A 25,422-nucleotide genomic window follows, 5' to 3' on the forward strand; every position below is an offset into this window, starting at 1 on the left:
TAGCCACTTCTAGTACTGTGTCCCTGTACCTTGTCCATTCCTTTTCCAATGACTGTAATTGACTACATTCAACTAACTGGTACCTTTCTGAGATCGCTGTTATGTACTTGTGCCTGATTTCCTTATCCTGAAGTTTCTCCACTCTTATCCTCCTACATATGGACCTGACCTCCTGCACTTTTGGCCTCACAATCCCAATTTCACTGCAGATTAAATAATGATCAGTGTCATCAAAGAATCCCTTGAATACACGTGTGTCCCTCACAGCTTTCCTGAATTCCTGATCTGTTATTATATAGTCAATGACAGATCTGGTTCCCCTGCCTTCCCAAGTATACCGGTGAATGTTCTTATGTTTAAAAAAGGAGTTTGTGATTACTAAGCCCATACTGGCACAGAAATCCAAGAGTTGTTTCCCATTCCTGTTGGCCTCCATATCCTCTCCAAATTTACCCATAACCTTTTCATACCCTTCTGTTCGATTTCCAATCCTGGCGTTAAAATCACCCATGAGCAGAACACTGTCCTTGTCCTTTACTCTAACAACTACATCACTGAGTGCCTCATAAAAACTATCTATCTTATCTTGATCTGTCCCTTCACAATGCGAATATACTGACACAATCCTAATTTTCTTGCTAGACACTGTCAAATCTATCCACATCAGTCGTTCATTTACATACCTTATTGCAACTACGCTGGGTTCCATTTCTTTCCTGATGTAAAGCCCTACACCCCATTGTGCTATTCCTGCTTTGACTCCTGACAGGTAGACCTTGTATTCTCCCACTTCCTCTTCTTTCTCACCCCTTACCCGAATGTCACTAACAGCTAAAACGTCCAGCCCCATCTTACTTGCAGCCTCTGCCAGCTCTATCTTCTTCCCAGATTAGCCCCCATTGATATTAATAGCTCCCCATCTCATTACCATTTGTTTGCCAAGTCGTATCTTAGGAGTCCCTGGTTTGTCAGTTAGAGGTGGGACTCCGTCACCTCCAAAGGTCCGAGGCATTTTGCTCTGATTGTTGCCAGCATCATATTTAAAGTACCAGGGAAGCAGGTTGCTAGCCTTACTTGCCCCGAGTCCCATTGGGTTTTACCCCTAACGGCTGAGGGACTAACCGGTGGATTTGGTAGTCTTTGCCGTATGAGCACAAAGGTGACCACGACTCAGAATATGTCCGAGATGCCCAGCCTTATTCCAAAGTAACTGGTATCCCGACTGTCGGGACCATTTACTTGGCCACTCATACGTTGCCCGTGGTTCATGAATAGGACATGACTACAGGAACCCACACCATGAACCAACAACTGAATAAAACTTGAAAATAAATTAAAAAATGAAAAAACTGTCAAATGTTTAGTGAAATTATGTATCTAAAAAGGAAGAAATAAAACAGATGAGAGAAACATTTACTGCATTTTTGAATGGTGCTCTAAATTATGTACAGCATAAGAACTAGCAATTCAGAATTTGAAGTTGAATGTTTAACTTAGAATCTTAGAAGTTTGAAGAGTTGCGCAGGATATTTGTCAGGTGGATTACGTAGACCGTGCAGTCTGCTGCTGTGTGGACTCAATACATTTCAATCATCTAAGGCCAAAGGTATAAAAAGGTTCCAACATTTTTTCAAAAAAATGGTTCAAATGGCTCTGAGCACTATGGGACTTGACTGCTTAGGTCACCAGTCCCCTAGAACTTAGAACTACTTAAAACTAACTAACATAAGGGCATCACACACGTCCATGCCCGAGGCAGGATTCGAACCTGCGACCGTAGTGGTCGCGCAGTTCCAGACTGTAGCGCCTAGAACCGCTCGGCCACTCCGGCCGGCAACAATATTACAGTCTCAAACTTTTTACAATAGAGAATCCTTCAAATTCTTAATCAGTACCTCATTTGCTGTACATGATTCCGAGCATCATCCATAGACATGTCAAATATTTCTCTAATCTATTTTATTTCTTACTTTTAGATGAATTATTTCACAAATTTATATATTTTTGTAGGAGGCAGATTGCCTTTGACCTGTTAGGAAGGCCATGAACTTGAACTGCCCTCCGAGTGTCTTGAGGTAGGGCACTCAGCTTTGGATTTAGTTGCAAAGCCCTGCAAATCTACCGTGGTGGATAACCATTGTCTGCAAAATGTTTTTTGTGTTGTTTTTCCTGTCAATGGTCCTGATTAGCAATAATACGTGCACCTTGAGCAAATATATTGGGAACACAGTATTAGATTATAATAGCTGCATGCTTGCAGATGAACATTTTCATTAGTCAGCCTGCAAGAGAGACCATGTCCCAGGGTGCTGTATGTTTTAATAAAAACCAAGACATCCAGGAAAGGGAGCTATACAGGGTGTGGTAGATAAGTAATGAGACACAGTCTAGAAAAACAAATTTATTACATTAATATTCTTCAAAGTACTCGCCTTGGGCGTCGACACAACATTGCCAGCGCGTTTTCCAAGCTTCATAGGCCCCACTGTAGTCCGTTTGAGTTATCCCAGTTAGTGCCTTCGTGACAGCAAGTTGGATGATCGGAATATCGTCGAAACGATGACCCTTCAGGCATCTTTTGACCTTCAGAAATAGGAAGAAATCAGGAGGACTCAAGTCAGGGCTGTATGGTGGCTGTGGCAAAACTTCAACTCCAATTCGGGTCAAGTAGGAGGTCACGAGGAACGCTGTGCGCGCCGGAGCGTTGTCGTGGTGGAGACGCCAACGTTGAGCAAGGTCCTGTTGCTTCCGTTTGACGGCTCTGTGCAATCGCTGAAGGACTTCTTTGTAGAATTCGGCATTGACAGTCTTCCCCTGAGGGACAAACTCTTTGTGAATTAACCCCCGCTTGTCGAAAAACACAATCAGCACTGTCTTGATGCGGGACTTTGACATTCTTGCTTTCTTCGGACGCGGGGATGCCGGTGTGTGCCACTCCGAGCTCTGGGCTTTCGTCTCCGGGTCGTACTGGAATGTCCACGATTCGTCGCTTGTTACTACGTTGTCTAAAAAGTGTGGATTATTTTCCAAATCATTCAACATCTCACAGCAAACGTCCATCGTTGTTGCTTTTGTTCGGCGGTGAGCACTCGGGGAACCAATTTTGCGCAAACTTTCCTCATCATCAAATCTTGCGTAACAATTTGGTGAACCGTAAATTTATTCACGGAGACCTCATCGGCGATCATTTTGAGACTTAAGCGACGGTCGGAGTCCAGGAGTTCTTTCACTTTGGCCACCGTTTCATCCACACGACTCGTTGAAGGGCGTCCAGATCGTCCCATGTCTTCAACGGATTCCCTCCCGTTTTTAAATTCATTAAACCACCGGAACACTTGAGCTCTTCTTTGTAGGCCTCCGTAATCACAGCAAAAGTTTCCGAAGCAGTTTTGCCCAAGCGAAAGCAAAATTTGATTGCATACCGCTGTTCTATCGAGCGATCCATCTTCAGCGTTTTCACAAGTGTCACGGGCACACAAACAACGTAATACACGAAGCTCGACCCTCACTGCACCAGAGCTCCGACGCGACTGCGAACCGGTTCTATTGTTAGCTCAGATCCCCCACCACGTGACGTACAGGTGGAGACCGCCCTGCGAGCGACTGGGGCGCCGCGCGGCGGCCAGTCTCATTACTTATCTACCACACCCTGTACATCCTGTTCCAGCCCAAGGCGAATTTTATGTTTCCATGAATGGAATTCAGTTAGTACAAAAATTGAAGTTTCTCTTCACACTGGAGTTGCTCTATAAAAATGTCGTCCATCTACCTGCAAAAGATAGCCTGCTGTATCCACTGCCTTCTCTGCAAAATCTTCATGGTGATTCAGAGTTTCACCAGAGGTTCATGTGAGTAATTTTAAAGCATGCATGTTCCCCCAGCTCTAATTACAGGAACGCTGTTGTTGGAACAGGAATAGATGCACGAGTGTTGAGCACCTACTCAAGTTTATTTAGCGTACAGAATTACACATGAAACAGACAAGAATAAATAAAAATATGTAAAGAAATAAACATAAATGATACATTAAAAAACTGTTGTTAAATGCTGATTTTGAGTCTCCTTGTCCAGTCAAGGCTTGATGGTGTAGCCATGAAAAAGTTCTTTGGCTCACCCAGGTAAGCTCTCAGTTTGCGCTACTCAACAATGTTCCAGACGGTATGGTTACATGCTCCACAATCACAGCTTGGGACTGGCTGCTTACTTACCCCATTTGTGCAGGTTTTGTGCACAATATCTGTATCCTGTTTGAATGCAATTTAAATTCTTCCACTCATGCCATGGCAGTTCAAAGCACTTGGGTCTCTGTAGATTGTCAAAAGATGTCACTCTTTGGGCGGAACATTCACATTCCAGGTTTCATGCTATTGGCTGTCAATGGTGTAGTTGCTATCAGCAAGCTGTTGGCCTAACACAGAGGTGGATTTTTGGAATGAAGTTAGCTTGTTGCCAACCCTGAAATATCTTCATGGATGGTAAGTAGAGAGTTATTCATTATTTTGAAATATCCTTTCAACAGAGTTTCTTGTCTCATTAACAGTGGAGGGCTTATAAGCCTGAGTGCTGGAAGCCAGGATAGTGGAGTAATTTTTACACACCCAGAGATGATTCTCGAGGTTGAGTGTCTATCTTATTTACATAAGGGCTGTTTAACAACCTCAGAGCACAATACTGAGCCACAGAAAACACTATGCTGACTGCAGAAATTCAAAGCATATTTGATAATGTTCCCCAGTTAGTAATGCAGAGATTCTAGACAAGATTGTTCCATGTGCTTAATTTCCAAGAAGTATTTTTGAGATGGTTCTTGAAGGGCAGTGTCCTATCAAGAGGAATTCCTAGATAATCTGGGTGACTTTTGTAGGAATGCACTATGCCACTCATACAGATCTCCAGTTTATCATCTGCTGCTCTGTTGTTTAAGTGGAAATCCTGACTTTGGATTTAGAGAGATTGAGTGTGAGTCTCTTACATGGTGAAATACTTAAGTAGTTCGTTGAGATCATCAGTCAGGATGTTTTCAGCAGTTTTGAACTCCTAGTACTGAACTGCAAGTGATACATATTTAGCATATACAAACTTCTCAGCAGTTATTTCATGGCTGTCAGAAACATAAAGACTGAAAATTACAGGGGAAAATACTGACCCCTGAGGTAGTCCAGTATTTAATTTCTTTTCTTTGGTTATAGGATTACCCTAGACTACCCTGAAGTATCTGTCTAAAGCATGTTATTAATTAGTATTGATGTGATTTGGCAGGGGATGACTCTGACCAACTTATACGAGTCCCTCTTTCTACCACAATGACCACAATGTATCATAAGTAGCAGTGAAGTGAAGACTACAGATGTCTTCGGTTGTTTCTAAAATACAGCTATGATTTGTGCTTTGAAGCCTAGTACCTTGTCCATGCATCTCCTGTTTGGTTTGAAACCTGCTTGTTGTAGATGGATGTTTTCCAGATTCTTGTGGCTATTCTATTTAATGGCAGTCTTTTCAGAAGTTGGTAGTAACAACTGAGGATTACTATTGGAGATCATTTTCTAAGTTATCTGAAGGTTTCTACAGTTTCAGGATAGCAATAACTTTAAAATTATAAATTATGAAAGCATTTGGTAGATATCCTAATTTTAGGATCCTCGTAAAAATTTTGTCAGCCATACCCTTGTCCTCCTCCAAGAGCAAGCTAGAAACTCAGGGTCCAACCCATCAACACCAAGTAATTTGCCTGTCTTTACATCCTGGAGAGTGGAGAGCTGTTCCTATTTCCTCTAGTGTGAAGTCCTAATAGAACTGTGTATCGGGCTGATGTTATTTGCCAAATGTTACTGAAGTCCTTTTTTTTTATTTTTTGAGAGTGCTCTTTGTCTTTTGGGGCTTTTGAGAGTGAAACAATCCTGTCTGTTCTTTGGCCTGGTGACACTGAGTAACCTACCCAAATTGGTGGGCTGCTTCCACATAACTTCTTAGCAAGCTCCAGGACTGGCATCTTGATTTCTTCAAGTTCAACTCTATTGTTGTTTTGAGCCATTTCTCTCTTCCTGAGTCATACATTTTTCGCATCAGTTCATGAGCTAGACCAGGATAATCATTTGTCATGTATGATTTATAATTTTCTTCACATTCATGGTTCCACCCTACAATATATTTCTTATGGTAACCACTTGGCACACATTTCTTTTCAGTTAAGATTACAGCACTACCAGATCTGTCTCAATTTACAGGTTAAGCTGGATCCATCGGATTACTTTATCAAGTTTCTTGAAGCCGTGCTGGGTAGCCATGCGGTTTGACACACCTTGCCATGGTCGGTGCGGCTCCCTCCATTCGAGGTTCGAGTCCTCCCTCAGACATGGGAATATATGTATTGTCCTTAGTGTAAGTTAGTTTGAGTTAGAGTAAGTAGTGTGTAAGCCAACGGACCAATGACTTCAGCAGTTTGATGCCATAGAAACTTACGACCAAGTTTCTTGGAGAATATTTCCCAGTTTACCCATTGAAATTTTCATCATGGTCTAGGAGTGGGTCAAATAACTACAATCTGGCATCTTCTTTACACATGAAATGTGTGTTGGCTGTTTGGAGGGTCACATAGAACAGTTCTGAACATTTAGAGGTTGGTTTTGAGAATTTTGTAATGAGATGCAGAGATCTGGGTTGCACTCTCTGTTCCATGATCCAGACCTAACAAACCCTCGTCTTTTGCATCAACAATAAGGCTTAAACTATCTTCTTCAGCCCATTCTGCTGCTGCAGTAGCATTCTGGCCACAGGTATTACATTTCCACAATGTATGATGGCCAATTCAAGCATGCGGACCTTACCAGCACCAGAAACCAGCATTTACTATTCCACGTACACTCGAGTCAAATTGTGGTATCTTCTGCTGCAGCACTTACAAGCTACAAAAGCATTCATGCACAAAATGAAAAAGGAGAGATACAAAAAACTGTACAATACCTTTCTGGTTCACTGCCACTATTTGTTGACTCCACTTCATGTTTGAGTTCCTGGAAGAAGGATTAAGAGTATTAATAATAATAATAAACCCCGTGGAGGCCCGGGAAAAGAATAGGCCTCCGGTATGTTCTGCCAGTCGTAAAAGGCGACGAAAAGAACAAACCACTGATAGGGCTAACCCCCCTTTTAGTGTGATTACTTGGTTCAGGACAGAACTAAAGAAGCCTCGGACAAGCGCCGTCATGGTCGGGGAAGACACTTGAACCCTATGCCCGCCCACAATGGTAACAACACTGCTAGCCAACTGGAAAATGATTTAAATCCAAATAGAGGTGTTTTGCAGGATATGCTTCCTGCAACCACCCTAGAAGGAAAACAAAGACAGAGGATGAGATGGTCAGATGAAGTTAATCGACACCTCATGTTCTGTTATTACCAAGCAACAAACCTAGGAACCAACACAACTGGATACAGATCACAAGTATACACAACATTTATTACCAGATACCCGGAATTAATATTTTTAACAGAACAACGACTAGCTGATCAGATCCGTGTAATAATAAAAAATAACAGGATACCCCAGTCGGAATTAGAAAACATCAAACAACAAGTACAACAAATACTGGAACAAAATAATGTGCAGTCAGAAGAAGAAGAAATTACAGTAATGGACTCAAACATCCCAGAGCAAACAAACAAAGACCAACACGCATCAATTAAACAATCAGAGGAAAACGAAATCTTAAAACAGCCACCAGAACAGGCACAAATAGAACACGAAGAGACACATGTGTTAGATATAGAAGAGAAATTTCAGCTGACATATATAGAATACAAAGACACAAATACAGACATTAGACCATTCTTGCATAGACCGCCAAATAACCCACAAGTCGAAACAACAATAAAAACTATCAACACAATCATACACAACAAAATAAATGAAAACACAACTATGGAAGAGTTACAACTACTGGTTTATATAGGAGCACTCACTACACTAAATATACACACTAGGCAGAGATCAGAACAAACCAACACACAGAAGAAACCCACAAAACCAGCATGGCAACACAGGCTACAGATCAGAATAGAAAAACTGAGAAAAGACATCGGACAGCTAACGCAATTTATAAGAAATGAAATATCAGACAAAAAACGAAAAAGGTTAGGTAAAATCTCACAACAAGAAGCAATAGAGCAATTAGATGAAAAAAAGCAGAAATTACAAGCATTGGCCAAACGACTTAGAAGATACAAAAAAAGTGAAAATAGAAGGAAACAAAACCAAACATTCAACACAAACCAAAAGAGATTTTACCAAACAATGGATAACACACACATTAAAATAGACAATCCACCAAACATAACAGACATCGAACACTTCTGGAGCAACATATGGTCAAACCCGGTACAACATAACAGGCATGCACGGTGGATACAAGCAGAAACAGACACATACAAGATGATACCACAAATGCCTGAAGTGATAATTTTGCAACATGAAGTCACCCGAGCAATTAATTCTACACATAATTGGAAAGCCTCTGGAAATGATAAAATAGCAAATTACTGGCTAAAGAAGTTCACCTCAACACATTCACATCTAACTAAATTATTTAACAGTTACATTGCAGACCCATACACGTTCCCTGATACACTTGCACATGGAATAACCTACCTGAAACCTAAAGATCAAGCAGACACAGCAAACCCAGCTAAATATCGCCCCATAACATGCCTACCAACAATATACAAAATATTAACTTCAGTCATCACACAGAAATTAATGACACATACAACACAGAACAAAATTATAAATGAAGAACAAAAAGGCTGCTGCAAAGGAGCACGAGGATGTAAAGAGCAACTGATAATAGATACAGAGGTGACATATCAAGCTAAAACTAAACAAAGGTCCCTACACTACGCATACATTGATTACCAAAAAGCCTTTGATAGTGTACCCCACTCATGGTTACTACAGATATTGGAAATATACAAAGTAGATCCTAAATTGATACAGTTTCTAAACATAGTAATGAAAAACTGGAAAACCACACTTAATATCCAAACAAATTCAGATAACATCACATCACAGCCAATACAGATTAAGCGTGGAATATACCAAGGAGACTCATTAAGTCCCTTCTGGTTCTGTCTTGCTCTGAACCCACTATCCAACATGCTAAATAATACAAATTATGGATACAATATTACTGGAACATACCCACACAAAATCACACATTTGCTATACATGGATGATCTAAAACTGCTGGCAGCAACAAATCAACAACTCAACCAATTACTAAAGATAACAGAAGTATTCAGCAATGATATAAATATGGCTTTTGGAACAGACAAATGTAAGAAAAATAGCATAGTCAAGGGAAAACACACTAAACAAGAAGATTACATATTGGATAACCACAGCGACTGCATAGAAGCGATGGAAAAAACAGATGCCTATAAATATCTAGGGTACAGACAAAAAATAGGAATAGATAATACAAATGTTAAAGAAGAACTAAAAGAAAAATATAGACAAAGACTAACAAAAATACTGAAAACAGAATTGACAGCAAGAAACAAGACAAAAGCTATAAATACTTCTGCTATACCAATATTGACCTACTCATTTGGAGTAGTGAAATGGACTAACACAGACCTAGAAGCACTCAGTACACTTACACGATCACAATGCCACAAATATAGAATACATCACATACATTCAGCAACAGAAAGATTCACATTAAGCAGAAAGGAAGGTGGAAGGGGATTTATAGATATAAAAAACCTACATTATGGACAGGTAGACAATTTAAGAAAATTCTTTCTAGAACGAGCAGAAACTAGCAAAATACACAAAGCAATCGCTCATATAAATACATCAGCTACACCATTGCAATTTCATAACCACTTCTACAACCCTTTAGATCACGTAACATCAACAGATACAAAGAAAGTAAATTGGAAAAAGAAAACACTACACGGCAAGCACCCGTATCATCTAACACAGTCACACATAGATCAAGACGCATCCAACACATGGCTAAGAAACGGCAATATATACAGTGAGACGGAAGGATTCATGATCGCAATACAGGATCAAACAATAAACACCAGATATTACAGCAAGCATATTATTAAAGATCCCAATACCACAAAAGATAAATGCAGACTTTGCAAACAACAAATAGAAACAGTAGATCACATCACAAGCGGATGTACAATACTAGCAAATACAGAATACCCCAGAAGACATGACAATGTAGCAAAAATAATACATCAACAACTTGCCATAAAACATAAACTAATAAAACAACACGTTCCCACATACAAGTACACACCACAAAAGGTACTGGAGAATGATGAATACAAATTATACTGGAACAGAACGATTATAACAGATAAAACAACACCACATAACAAACCTGACATCATACTCACCAATAAAAAGAAGAAATTAACACAACTAATTGAAATATCCATACCCAACACAACAAATATACAGAAGAAAACAGGATAAAAAATTGAAAAATACATCCAACTGGCTGAGGAAGTCAAGGACATGTGGCATCAGGATAAAGTCGACATTATCCCAATTATACTATCAACTACAGGAGTCATACCTCACAATATTCACCAGTACATCAATGCAATACAGCTACATCCAAACATATATATACAACTACAAAAATCTGTAATTATTGATTCATGTTCAATCACCCGAAAGTTCCTAAATGCAATATAACATATACAATACAGTTACAAGGAAGTCACGCTTGACCGAGGTCCGCGTCACGTTCCATTTTTAACCAGACTTAAGTCTGAGAAAAAAAGTCAACAATAATAATAATAATAATAATAATAATAATAATAATAATGGATCCAGCACTACTATATGGTGCTGAAACATGAACCATTTGCAAAGCTAATGAGAACAGTGTCCCAACATTTTAAATGAATGTTAAAAGATGTGATCATCTAAGTCCCAAGAAACAAAAGAAGTGTCATCTTGTCACTCAGGTTGGCTTAAACATTTACAGTGGTGATGGAAAGAAGATTGTCCAACATGAAAATACATGGTTCCTGTGGGAAAAGCTGTTCAGGCTAACTGTGCAAGCAATGGAGTGACTCACAGAACTGGAACACACTTCAGTCCTAATCCTGGATGGATGATGATGCTTCATTATAATGAAATTTAAGACCAAAATAAAAAGCATATTTTTCATCAGGAGTCTTCAAATTTATTACCTGCAACCTGCCACAATTTCATCTCAGGATAGTACCCACACCCCCACCTTAGTTATTATCGTGTGTATTCTAATCTCCATCTTCTTTTACAATTGCATCTCTCTACAGCTCTCTCTCTATATCGCTGAAGTTATTCCTTGATGTCCTAACACATATGCTGTGATCCTCTCCATTCTATTAGTTAATGTTTTTCAGCCATTCCTTTCCCCAACAACCCTACACAGAATTTTGTCATTTCTAATCAGTCTAAATAATTTTCAGCACCATTATATAGCACATCTCAAACACTTTGATTCTATTCTTTCCAGTTTTCCACAGTCCATGATTCACTTCAATAAAAAGCTGCACTCCAGACGTACTTTCTTAGAAATTTCTTCTACTAATTAAGACCGATGGAAGGTAAGTTCACTATCGGACAACCACCACTGCACATCAACATCATCGATCTAACACCATGAGAATATAGGGTATCACAGTTAGATCAGATGAAAACAAGTACAGAGAATTAGGAGAACATTTGTTTGAGGACTGGAATTTTGCACACTCTTGCCTAAGAGTTGAATTACACACTAATTTTGTATTAAAAACGATTATGTTTCATTACTGAACAATGGTACTTTAAAGGAACCAAAGACACAGAAGCTATCAAATGCAATTTTTCTGCAACAATTACCCACAGTTTCTATGTGATGCTAAGATTTATGCACTCTCACTAACAATTGTCAAACAACAGTAGCACTTTTTCTATCCTAAGGATGAATAAGAATTAATTGAGATAATTATGATTCAGTAAGGTCAAGCAGATATGACTGTTATAATTAAGGAATGAGGAGGTTCCACGCAGAACTGGAGAGGAAAGGAATATGTGGAAAGCACTGATAAGGAGAAGGGACAGGATGATTAGGCATCTGTTGAGACATGAAGGAATGACTTCCATTAGAGGGAGCTGTCTAGGGAAAAAACTGTAGAGGAAGACAGAAGTTGGAATACCTCCAGCAAACAACTGAGGACATAGGTTGCGTGTGCTACTCTGAGATGAAGAGGATAGCACAGGGGAGGAATTCGTGGCGGGCCACATGAAACCAGTCGGAAGACTGATGAACGGCAAAAAAGATTTACATAATGGTGAGCTTACTACCCATTTCATGGATCCAGTTACTTTGCAATATAATATATGCTTAAATATTTCTCTTGTGTTATTTGTTATACTTTGTGAGCCTCTGCTTTTTATTTTGTGAGTTTTTTTCTGCATTTTATATTCCATGTGTGATAGAAATAAGGTTATGACAGTTCCTTTCACCTGTGACTTGACGAGACTAGTAAACTAGGTGTGAACAAGTATGATGAGAGTACTTTATATGAAATATTATGGTGAAGTTTACCATTTTTAGAAGCTGTTAATTGAATTACGGTGAAGCTCATGATACTGATATGGGGTATACAGAGTCATATTGAAGCTTAAGGAAATATAATGTACAACATAACACAGTGATGAAAGGTAGTGTGTACCATTTCTTATGTGTTTGTTGGAATTATTGGGGCTTTTACACATAAATGCACTTTTGAGGAGTTACTAATCCCTATAATAGAGATTTTATTTCTCTGTTTGTGGGTAATCAAGTGTTTGTGATTAGTAACCTTGGGAAACCTACTATTTTATGCACTACAAGGGCAGATGCCATCTCTCCTCTGAGTTTTGGTGGTGTGAACTACACCGTGTACTCTAGCCGACTAACTTTGATATTTTCTCAAATGTGGTTATGATCCTACTGCATCCAACACTATCCAGATGTACAAGTGTGATTAAGGCAAGTTATTTCAACAATACCTGGTAGCAGTTACCAGTATTGCACAGGTTTAATGTTGAAGTGGCCATAGTTTTGATACACCCTGCGCTATGGGCGAAGACACGAGATACTCTTATATCTGGATAGACCATTTTACTATTACATTGTCTTATGATGCTAGTGCTAGACAGTCGAGATTACATTAGCCTCTTTTTGTCTGGCTACCTGCTAACTAGTTTGCACACAGATGTTAGTTAAAACCCATAATAAACAGGGAGGAATAGGGACAACCTCCAAATGACATGGTTTCTTACTCAAATGACAAGGCACAGCTTACAGCCACTCTTACTGTCAGTGAGTGTCAACACACACATGTACTTACAGTTATTTTTTGAACCCCTCCATCATTCTTTATTCTATTGCTGTGCCATTGACTCTATACTGTTTATCTTCTGTCATGCAGTGACTAGCCAAGGCTAATATGGACTATGTCACTCTGACAGTACCAGTTCTATCTTACTATTCCAGCCAAGAATATTGAAGTATAGCTCCTCCCTATTATCCAAAGTTTATCGTGGGGTATGAACAGCATCTTATTTATTAGTTGAGCAAGAAGCCAGTTTTACTTTGTACTAAAGTGATACAGTGCACTGATGGGCAATCAGTCAGCTTTTTTGGGTAATATTTCCTACAGCTGCACAACACTTTTAATCTCCATGACACCTCGATATGCTGCCGAGAGGATGGAGAGAGAAGACTCATCTAGAAACAAGTTCATACTGCTCCTGCCCCCCCCCCCCTCTCTCTCTCTCTCTCTCTCTCTCTCTCTCTCTCTCTCTCTCTCTCTCTCTCTCTCTCTCTCTCTCTCTGTGTGTGTGTGTGTGTGTGTGTGTGTGTGTGTGTGTGTGTGTGTGTGTGTGTGTGTGTGTGAGTGTGAGTGTGTGTGTGTGAGTGTGAGTGTGAGTGTGTACAGCTGATCACGATAGTCTTGCGCCTTGCTAGCGTATGCCATATTGTTATTGCATCCTTCTACAAACTCAAATTTAAATCTATTGATAAAATATGCTTCACATGCTTAAACAATACACTCATTACTAATGAAGTCTTCACCAACTTTTTCATAACTGAATAACAAACTGATGAACCTGATCAAGCAGTATGCTTAAGTTCAGAATTACTGGTCTGCACCAGTATTCTATACATTTTGCTAATTGATAGCCTGTATATAATCAGTTGATTATAGGAGTGTGAAGCCGCACCAATACACCATCATCAATCATTTTGCTGGTTTCAGCAACACCTCCTCAGCATTATTCATTTCATCTACTGTTGCAACAATGTTATTAGTTACAATGCTTAACAATGCTATGGATGTTTGATATTGTGGCTTCCTTCACGGTTCAAAATCATGAATTCTAAAAGGAAACACATTATGCTAGACCTCAAGCAGAACTTAAAATTAAAGATAAGTTGAACTGAGGTTCTTCACAGAAAGCCACTCCTGCCGAATACAATGTCGGACGAGCAACCATTTGTGACCAAACTTTGCAGACAAAGAGATAATCAGAAGTGACCCGACAGTTATGATGAAAGTGGTTAAGAAGAGGATGTAGGAGGAGAGAACATGAAATATCTCACACTGCTGGTGCTGAAGCTGCAGAGATCTTTCTGGAGTACATTATGCAACACTGACAAACATGCAGCACCAATGCAATGCTTGTAAAGGCATTGTGTGATAAGGCATACTGCCATCATGTGTCAGCATTGCGACAACTGAAAATTTGCAATGTATTTCATAGTGAGTGACACTACTGCATATGTATACACTCAAGGTCTAAGCTTTTTAAGAACGAATGCAGATTTGGATTTAATATAAGGTATAATCTCTCTGCATAGACTAACAGTGGGATTCCAAGACTTTTGAGAATGTTTTAATTTCAAGTTTGATTGGATAACAAATGACACAAAAAAATATCTGTTTCATGAGATATAATTACAAATTATCAGTTTAGGATTTTTCCCTTTATTTGATGTGAAACCATGCTCCTTGTCAAATTTCATGATTCTGGGTCAATGGGAAGCACCCTTTATGTTTTGATGAGATAGTTTCTGAGTATCAAAATATGTGAAATAAATGGCCATATCTTTTGATTGCACTGACTTAGAATATTAAAAGTTTTATAACGCCAAGGGACAATAGACCTTACTATGTGACATAAATTTGAACTTCATACACTTACTCGTTTCCGAGAAGGGACTATTAACATTCAGAAAGACAGACAGACAACAATGGGTTTGTCTGCTCCATGAGAGTGAGTTATGGACATGCTGAAGAAACTGAAGTGGCAGATATTCGAAGATAGTTTGTGTATCACTTGAAAGCCTTCTTACCTTCTTTCTAGAGCCAACTTTCAGTGATGAGTCTAGGAATATAATACAACCTCACTAGCACTGCTCCCACAGGAACCATAAAGATGAGATTAGATCAATTACAGTGTGTACAGAGGTGCTGAAGAAACCATTCTTCCCCTGCTCCACATTTGAATGGAACAGGAAGAAGCCATAATACCTCATACAATAGGAAGCACTCTCTGCTATGCACTTCACAGTGATTTGCAGAGTAAGGGTGTAGATGCAAATGCAAAGGAGTGGTTAACAGATATATGAAGTTCCTTCCATCATACTGTACAAAGTGGCTCGCAGAAAATAAATTTTTATGTAAAGACAGATGAATCTTAGCACTTACCGAGTTTTCTTCTTGAACAGATATGTACTCAAATTCTAGCTCAGGAGATGCCAATGGGTCAGCTTCCATCTAAAAATTAAAAAAAAAAAAATTAAGTCACTAGGTAAGGTGCAAAACTGAGTATAAGATAGGCAGATGAAATCAGTCTACACAATACAAATGATTACTTCATTACAATTCCAAATCTGTGCTAGGCTGGGGCTCAAAGCCTAATTTCCCGCTTATTGCAAGAACCGTGACACACTTACACTAAAAATGAATTAAATGCACTGAAATTAAATGAACTGAGAGGGACATAACCAGTCCTCCATATTGCAAGTTTGGTGGCATTTCTATACAGTTTTTACTGGTCTCAGGCCATGTCCATATCACTGTAGCTAAAATAGCAACCTGCCACAATTTCTGAATGAATGATTTATTTCACCATAACTACTCATAGTTTTGAGCCTGGACTCACCATCAGATGGCACCAAGGATTTCTCATAAGAATTTCACATTTTTGTCCTACGTCTGCTGTGCAGCTGCAGTAATGTTCTTCATATTCACTTTGATATATTTTGGACTTACTTTTATTATTAGACAATATTTATTAAATGCAATTGGAAATTATGCATTTTGAAATCATGCACAGTTCTCTTTTCCTGGTGAGATAACAACATTATTTTATCCATCACAGTTTCATGTACCACAGCTGTTTTAATAGGTATCACTGAGGAAGAAACTGCAACTAGAATAACTGTAGGAACACCTCCCTCCTTTTTAGGTCAGGCAGGCATCACATGCATGGAGCAGCTACTTAGACTGCAGAGTATGTGTGGGGCAAATACATGTCTTTTTCAGGATAGATAAATCCCTCCATAGGTCCAATAAGATACTATGAGGGTGTACTGAAAAGTAATGCCTCCGAATTCTGTATGTGAAAACTCTCACAGATTCGAAATAAAAATAACATCATTAACATTTTACATTTTTTTCTTCATGTCTACATATTTATTTCTCAGTTCAATCACTCTGGTGATGAACACATTTCTCACAACAAGAGACCATTTTGTTGTTACCATCACTATAGAATGTTTGACTTTGTTATCAGAGCCACAACCTCACCTCTGCTTGCACCGCTTCATCACTATCAAAGTGAGGTCTTTGAAGTTGATATTTAAGTTTTGGAAATAGCTGAAAATCACATGGGGCTATGTCGGGACTGTGTGGAGGATAACTGACGACAGTGAAAGTCAGATTGTTGCAGATGTCACAGTGCTCGTGTGTGGTCTGGCTTAGCCACACTGAAGGAGATGATATCTCATGTGCGACTGCTGTTACAGACTTGATTACAGCACTCCGTTTCTCACCCACTGACGCAATTATGTTACACACTGCCTTGTTACAAGCCACAATTTGGAAGCCTCTACTGGCAGAAGGTTGCAGCTTACGTCAGTGAAGTTGTTGTGGTCTTCAGTCCTGAGACTGGTTTGATGCAACTCTCCATGCTACTCTATCCTGTGCAAGCTTCTTCATCTCCCAGTACCTACTGCAACCTACATCCTTTTGAATCTGCTTAGTGTATTCATCTCTTGGTCTCCCTCTACGATTTTTACCCTCCACGCTGCCCTCCAATACTAAATTGGTGATCCCTTGATGCCTCAGAACATGTCCTACCAACCGATCCCTTCTTCTGGTCAAGTTGTGCCACAAACTTCTCTTCTCCCCAATCCTATTCAATACTTCCCCATTAGTTATGTGATCTACCCATCTAATCTTCAGCATTCTTCTGTAGCACCACATTTCAAAAGCTTCTATTCTCTTCTTGTCCAAACTATTTACTGTCCATGTTTCACTTCCATACATGGCTACACTCCATACAAATACTTTCAGAAATGACTTCCTGACACTTAAATCTATACTCGATGTTAACAAATTTCTCTTCTTCAGAAACGCTTTCCTTGCCATTGCCAATCTACATTTTACATCTTCTCTACTTCGACCATCATCAGTTATTTTGCTCCCCGAATAGCAAAACTCTTTTACTACTTTACGTGTCTCATTCCCTAAAGGAAACAGCATTCCCTCAGCATCACCCAATTTAATTCGACTACATTCCATAATCCTCGTTTAATTTTTGTTGATGTTCATCTTATATCTTCCTTTCAAGACACTATCCATTCCATTCAACTGCTCTTCCAGGTCCTTTGCTGTCTCTGACAGAATTACAATGTCATCGGCAAACCTCAAAGTTTTTATTTCTTCTCCATGGATTTTAATACCTACTCCAAATGTTTCTTTTGTTTCCTTTACTGCTTGCTCAATATACAGATTGAATAACATCAGGGAGAGGCTACAACCCTGTCTTACTCCTTTCCCAACCACTGCTTCCCTTTCATGCCCCTCGACTCTTATAACTGCCATCTGGTTTCTGTACAAATTGTAAATAGCCTTTCGCTCCTTGTATTTTACCCCTGCCACCTTTAGAATATGAAAGAGTATTCCAGTCAACATTGTCAAAAGCTTTCTCTAAGTCTACAAATGCTAGAAACGTAGGTTTGCCTTTCCTTAATCTTTCTTCTAAGATAAGTCGTAAGGTCAGTATTGCCTCACGTGTTCCAGTATTTCTACGGAATCCAAACTGATCTTCCCCGAGGTCGGCTTCTACTAGTTTTTCCATTAGTCTGTAAAGAATTCGTGTTAGTACTTTGCAGCTGTGGCTTATTAAACTGATTGTTCGGTAATTTTCACATCTGTCAACACCTGCTTTCAATGGGATTGGAATTATTATATTCTTCTTGAAGTCTGAGGGTATTTCGCCTGTTTCATACATCTTGCTCACCAGATGGTAGACTTTTGTCAGGAATGGCTCTCCCAAGGCCGTCAGTAGTTCCAAAGGAAAGTTGTCTACTCTGGGGGCTTTGTTTCGACTCAGGTCTTTCAGTGCTCTGTCAAGCTCTTCACGCAGTATCGTATCTCCCATTTCATCTTCATCTACATCCTCTTCCATTTCCATAATATTGTCCTCAAGTGCATTGCCCTTGTATAGACCCTCTATATACTCCTTCCACCTTTCTGCTTTCCCTTCTTTGCTTAGAACTGGGTTTCCATCTGAGCCCTTTATGTTCATACAAGTGGTTCTCTTATCTCCAAAGCTCTCTTTAATTTTCCTGTAGGCAGTATCTATCTTACTCCTAGTGAGATAAGCCTCTACATCCTTACATTTGTCCTCTAGCCATCCCTGCTTAGCATTTTTGCACTTCCTGTCGATCTCATTTTTGAGACGTTTGTATTCCTTTTTGCCTGCTTCATTTACGGCATTTTTATATTTTCTCCTTTCATCAATTAAATTCAATATTTCTTCTGTTACCCAAGGATTTCTACTAGCCCTTGTCTTTTTACCTACTTGATCCTCTGCTGCCTTCAATACTTCATCCCTCAAAGCTACCCATTCTTCTTCTACTGTATTTCTTTCCCCCATTCCTGTCAATTGTTCCCTTATGCTCTCCCTGAAACTCTGTACAACCTCTGGTTCTTTCAGTTTATCCAGGTCCCATCTCCTTAAATTCCCACCTTTTTGCAGTTTCTTCAGTTTTACTCTACAGGTCATAACCAATAGATTGTGGTCAGAGTCCACATCTGCCCCTGGAAATTTCTTACAATTTAAAACCTGGTTCCTAAATCTCTGTCTTACCATTATATAATCTATCTGATACCTTTTCATATCTCCAGGGTTCTTCCATGTATACAACCTTCTATCATGATTCTTAAACCAAGTGTTAGCTATGATTAAGTTGTGCTCTGTGCAAAATTCTACCAGGTGGCTTCCTCTTTCATTTCTTAGGCCCAATCCATATTCACCTACTACGTTTCCTTCTCTCCCTTTTCCTGCACTCGAATTCCAGTCACCCATGACTATTAAATTTTCGTCTCCCTTCACTATCTGAATAATTTCTTTTATTTCATCATACATTTCTTCAATTTCTTCGTCATCTGCAGAGCTAGTGGGCATATAAACTTGTACTACTGTAGTAGGTGTGGGCTTCGTATCTATCTTGGCCACAATAATGCATTCACTATGCTGTTTGTAGTAGCTTACCCGCATTCCTATTTTCCTATTCATTATTAAACCTACTCCTGCATTACCCCTATTTGACTTTGTGTTTATAACCCTGTAGTCACCTGACCAGAAGTCTTGTTCCTCCTGCCACCGAACTTCACTAATTCCCACTATATCTAACTTTAACCTATCCATTTCCCTTTTTAAATTTTCTAACCTACCTGCCCGATTAAGGGATCTGACATTCCACGCTCCGATCCGTAGAACGCCAGTTTTCTTTCTCCTGATAACGACATCCTCTTGAGCTGTCCCCGCCCGGAGATCCGAATGGGGGACTATTTTACCTCTGGAATATTTTACCCAAGAGGATGCCATCATCATTTAATCATACAGTAAAGCTGCATGCCCTCGGGAAAAATTACGGCCGTAGTTTCCCCTTGCTTTCAGCCGTTCGCAGTACCAGCACAGGAAAGCCGTTTTGGTTATTGTTACAAGGCCAGATCAGTCAATCATCCAGACTGTTGCCCTTGCAACTACTGAAAAGGCTGCTGCCCCTCTTCAGGAACCACACGTTTGTCTGGCCTCTCAACAGATACCCCTCCGTTGTGGTTGTACCTACGGTATGGCTATCTGTATCGCTGAGGCACGCAAGCCTCCCCACCAACGGCAAGGTCCATGGTTCATGGGGGGGGGGGGGGGGGGGGGGGTCAGTGAAGTAGGAAATCAATTGAGTGATGTGCAAAACACTTAATACTTCAAGTGATATTGAGAACAGAGTAAAAAACTTAAGAGGCATTACTCTTGAGCACGGCCTTGCACAGTTAAAGAGTCGCAATCTTCGTGGCAGACTGGAGAAAGAAAACGTTAATATAATATTAGTTAATTGCAGGAGCGTCAATGGAAAGGTCCTAGAACTAGTCTCATTTCTAAATGGTAACAATTTCCACAAAATACTAGGTACAGAAACCTGGCCTAAACCAGACATCAATAGCAATGAAATAGAAAACACTGACTGTAATGTATACCACAAAGACAGGCTGAACATTGCTGGTGGAGGTACAGTTACAGCCGTACAGAAAATATGATAATATCTAGCCAGGTTAGTACAGATTTAGCAACAAAACCAACCATTACTACAGACAAAATTGCAATAGAAGGAAACTAGATAAAAATAATACCAAATTTGTCGACCTTACAGGATCCGAACTTAGAAAATGGTTTCACCTTGATATTCTTATTGGAATTGTAAAAAAAGCAAGGGCCGATGATTATTGATCAACAAATCCGTTGATAGACACACTGATATTTCGCAAAACGATGTCCCACAACTGATTCAAACAAATATTACCGTTTTTACATTTTTCCGACAATAAACTGGATAATGCTGATCGGCTTTACAAAGTGCAATTCGTAATTGATTATTTTTCCAAAAAGTTTAAAGAAACTTTTAATCTAAGTCAAAACATCTTGTGGCTTCGATAGTTCATATCCCTTAATATTTGTGAACTCTAAGTGCTCTGTCCAGCCTCCATCTTAACTTTAGTCAGTTCTTTGTTATATTTCATTCTGTATGGACATAGAGTCAAGTGTAAATGTCTATGAGCTATGACATATATGGGAATTAAGCTTTCTATATCCCGATTACCAATCCCGTTTCCGCAGTGGTGACCCCACAGTTCGTTCGTGTTTTGCGTCTTCCGCGCCGGTATTTATGCAGCAGATTATATGCACTACGCACTGACCATGACAAACAATGCCTGGTTCGAAGATGTGGAAGCACAACTCCACTCACCGAGTTTTGTTGTTTCTTCGCCAATGGTGTACTCATCATTTATGCACAGTGAGTCACGTTCTAAGCCAACGCCATGTGCTAACCTCATTAGTTTTCAACGATCAACAACTACACTGTTAGAGCGAACAATGGACTCAGGCTTCGCGTCACCGGATTATGCCCATCCGACAGTGAAATGTGAACTGAACAATATTTCGAATTGTCTCTCTTCAAATCAAGTGTTTCAAGAACAAAGTGATCTCCATTTGAATATGTGTTTAGCCACCCGCCAGTATACTACATCAATTACTGTTGGGCCGTGTGCAATGCCGCCATTATTACAAACCGCGCTGGATCCGTTCCGCGCATGTGGTGTTCCAGTTGTGTCTAATTTACATGCACATTTCAGTGTTTTGCGTAACATGAACCCCTCACCTCACTTCAGTGGCCCGCCACATGCACTGCAGGCATGTTATGCATCAGAAAGTTTCCACACTACTACGGATTCGCTCACCTGGTTTAAAACCGGGCCTACCGTGCCGGCCTCTGATTTAACCTCAGTTCAGCCGCTACCCTAGGAGACATCGAAGCCACCGTCGTCACCCCCTCCTGGCAGCATGCCGAACCTACTGCCCTTATACGAAGACAACCTGGCATTGTGGTTCACACTCATCGAGCATCTGTTCGAGTTACATCGTGTGTCTGACGACAACTCAAAGTTTCTCTGCCTCGTCACACACCTCCACGACCACTCTGATTTGATTTGTGACCTGCTCCTTTCGCCGCCGCCTGCATCAAAATACGATTTTGCAAAGAAGACTATAATGGAATGACTTGCCTGCTCACCACAAGAGTTAATAATCACGATTCTCTACAAAGAGCACCTGGGGGAACGCACTCCCTCACAACTCTGGTGCCGCCTTCGATCGCTCGTCAACAAGCATACTGTGCCTGACGCCACACTATGGGCTGTGTGGTCTGCCAAACTACATACCGATCTACAGACACTCGTTCGAGTCCATCGGCTCCCACCTACACATCACTGACCAGCTGTATTCATTGCTGCGACAACATCAGCCACTTCATTCTACACCATTTGTCGGCGCAGCCGCCCCTGCATACCGACCTTCGGCCGGCAGAGGTAGGGCTCGCCACGCCGTTACCTTGTCTACTTCTCCTGGCAGTGTCAGCTCACTCTCTGCACTGTCCGAGCACTCCAGGATCGCCCACACCCCTTACGTATTGGTTTATTTACTGGAACAAATAAACGAGGACAAGCTGCCACCCGCTATCGTAGTCTCCACCACCTCCTCACCCTTTCTGCTGGTAGCACAAAGTGTTCAGCGACGACACCAAGAAGTGCAGGTTGCCATGCCAACACCCAAATGCCAACCGCAGGAACTAAGAGACGCCGAGTCCTGCAGGGAACCTAACAGGCGCCCTCTTACATTACACTCTGTTCACTCGACCGCCCGGCCAAGTGGTCGTCTCTATGTGATCGACATTGCGTCAGGTCTAGCTTTTCTGGTTGATGCTGGTGCTGAAGTGTCGATCATACCTACTTCGATGGCTCCACCCACTTCTTCACAGACGAAGTCACTTCTACGAGCTGTCAACATGTCCATGTTACCTACCTCAGGCACAGTAAAGGTTACAGTGACCCCATCTCCTTCGCTACATTTTCCGTGGACATTCTACATTGCCGACATTGATGAACCGATCCTCAGTATGGATTTTTTCTCTCATTACGAACTATCTCCGAACATCATACAGGGTTCATTGCTCCAGCATCCTACGAACACTCACATACCGTGCACACGCACCTATGTCCAACGTTCTGTTTCCACCACAACATACGACATCATACGCGAATGCTCCACCCTCACGGGCAACATTGTTATCTGCGTTACTGACCTACTGTCAGAATAAGACTCGGCGACGCATTTCTGCCAGGACAACAAGAAGCTAAAACAACGCATCGCATCCACTTACAGCAAGCTCGTCACGGCTCGCTTCTGCAACTGGAGTCCACGGCGCCGCCACCTAAACAAGATTGCTCGGCTGAGCCTAGCTCGAACTCTCACCTTCACACAACAACTGTTCTTCACTAATCCACCTCGTTCCCAAACACGACAGATCCTTTCGAATGTGCGGCGATTACAGACACTTAAACGCTCATACTGTCATGGACAATTACCAGTGCCAAACATCAATGGCTTCACTCATATGTTATTGGCGCCACAATTTTCAGTGTTATTGACTGTAAACGTGCCTACCACCAGATTCCCATGGCGCCGGAAGACATTCCTAAGACAGCTCTTATCATGCCAATCGGTTTATTCCAATACCACCTCATGCTGTTCGGCATTTACTGGAAGTGGCGCAAACGTGGCAATGTTTCATTGACTATCTTGCAACAGTTCAAGTTTCGCTTTGCTTATCTGGACGACATTCTCGTTTTCAGCATCTCAGTGGAGGAACATGAAAATTATCTTTCTACAGTCCTCCAGACCTTGAACTCAAAAGACAAGTTTCAGTTGCGCCAGGCGTCAGTCTCCTTCCTAGGTTACACCGTCTCCGCTGATGGAATACAGCCTCCAAAAACTCGTGCGCAGTCTATCACATCTCTGCTGCCCCCGGCTACTTACAAAGAGCTATGCTGTTTCCTCGGCACCAACAATTATTATCACTGCCATCTGGCTTCCACCGCCACTGTTCAGGCACCCCTGATGGACGCGTTATCAGACAAACGAACTTCCCGTATCAAACCCCTCTCTTGGACTGCTCCAATGATAGAGGCCTTCAAGGTTCTGAAGACTTCTTTAGCTCACGCTGTGACACTCATCCACCCCGACCCCTTGGCCAAGTTATTCATCACTACGGACGCCAGCGACATCACGGTGGGGGAAATGTTGCAACACACTTTCTCCCCTTCATTTCTTCTCCAAGAAACTATCTACGGCTCAGAGAAAATATTCTGTATTCGATAGAGTGTTCCTTGCTGTTTACAAGGCAAAGTCGAGGGACGTTCGTTTTTCGTCCAGACCGATCACAAACATTTTGGCAGGAGCATTGTGCAACTCAACTGAGGACCCACCCCCTCGATGTTACGGCCACTTTGACCTGTTAATTCACAATGGACGTCCATTACATCAAGGGAGCAGATAACGTTGCTGCGGATTTCTTCTCGTGGATCAGTGCTGTTTCCCGCATCGTTGATCTTTCCAATCTGGCCTCCCTCCAAGCTTCTGACGAAGATTCTAAGGCTCTCCTACGAGACCCACAAACATCACTTGTTTTCACAGAAGCTAAATTTCCTGGCGTTTCCGACGAGTTGTGATGTGATTCTTCGACCAGCACCCTACGCCCTTTGCTCCCACCCGGGTTGCACCGACAGGTTTTTGACACCCTGCATAACCTAGCCCACCCGGGCGTTTGAGCCACCACACGTCTCGTGTCAGAACGTTTTGTTTGGAAGCTGCATTGCTTGCCAGCACAAACAAGTTCAGCCGCCACACCTCCCCACCTCTGGGCAAGTTCGACATTCCCGCAGGATGATTCCGTCATATACATATTGACCTGATGAGGCCTCTTCCTCCTTCAGAGGGCTATAGATATATCTTATCAACTATCAACTGTTTGTCTCCCTGGGTCAAGGCTGTCCCTCTCCCTAACATTACTGCTGAGACGGTAGCCAAGGCTCTCATTGGCTCGTGGATCACTCGTTTCAGGTGCCTGACCACTATCACAACCGATCAGGGCAGACAGTTCGAATTCTCCCTTTCCACCATCCTCTGCAATATCTGCGGTATTAAAAAAAATACGCACTACCGCCTATGACCCACAAAGCAATGGGTCG

General features: G+C 41.1%; 1 protein-coding gene across 1 annotated transcript in view; it reads right to left on the reverse strand.

Moving 5' to 3' along the window:
* Positions 1-25,422, reverse strand: part of LOC126106786 (zinc finger protein 239-like) — a 76,382-nt gene that overhangs the window by 31,580 nt on the left and 19,380 nt on the right. The window contains exons 3-4 of the mRNA XM_049913169.1: positions 15,754-15,822; positions 6,961-7,010 (exon numbers count right to left, since the gene is read on the reverse strand). Of these exons, the coding sequence (XP_049769126.1) occupies positions 6,961-7,010; positions 15,754-15,822 (119 nt within the window). The remainder of the gene's footprint in view (positions 1-6,960; positions 7,011-15,753; positions 15,823-25,422) is intronic.

Source organism: Schistocerca cancellata, chromosome 10 (genome assembly GCF_023864275.1).
Source record: "Schistocerca cancellata isolate TAMUIC-IGC-003103 chromosome 10, iqSchCanc2.1, whole genome shotgun sequence".
NCBI lineage: Eukaryota > Metazoa > Arthropoda > Insecta > Orthoptera > Acrididae > Schistocerca > Schistocerca cancellata.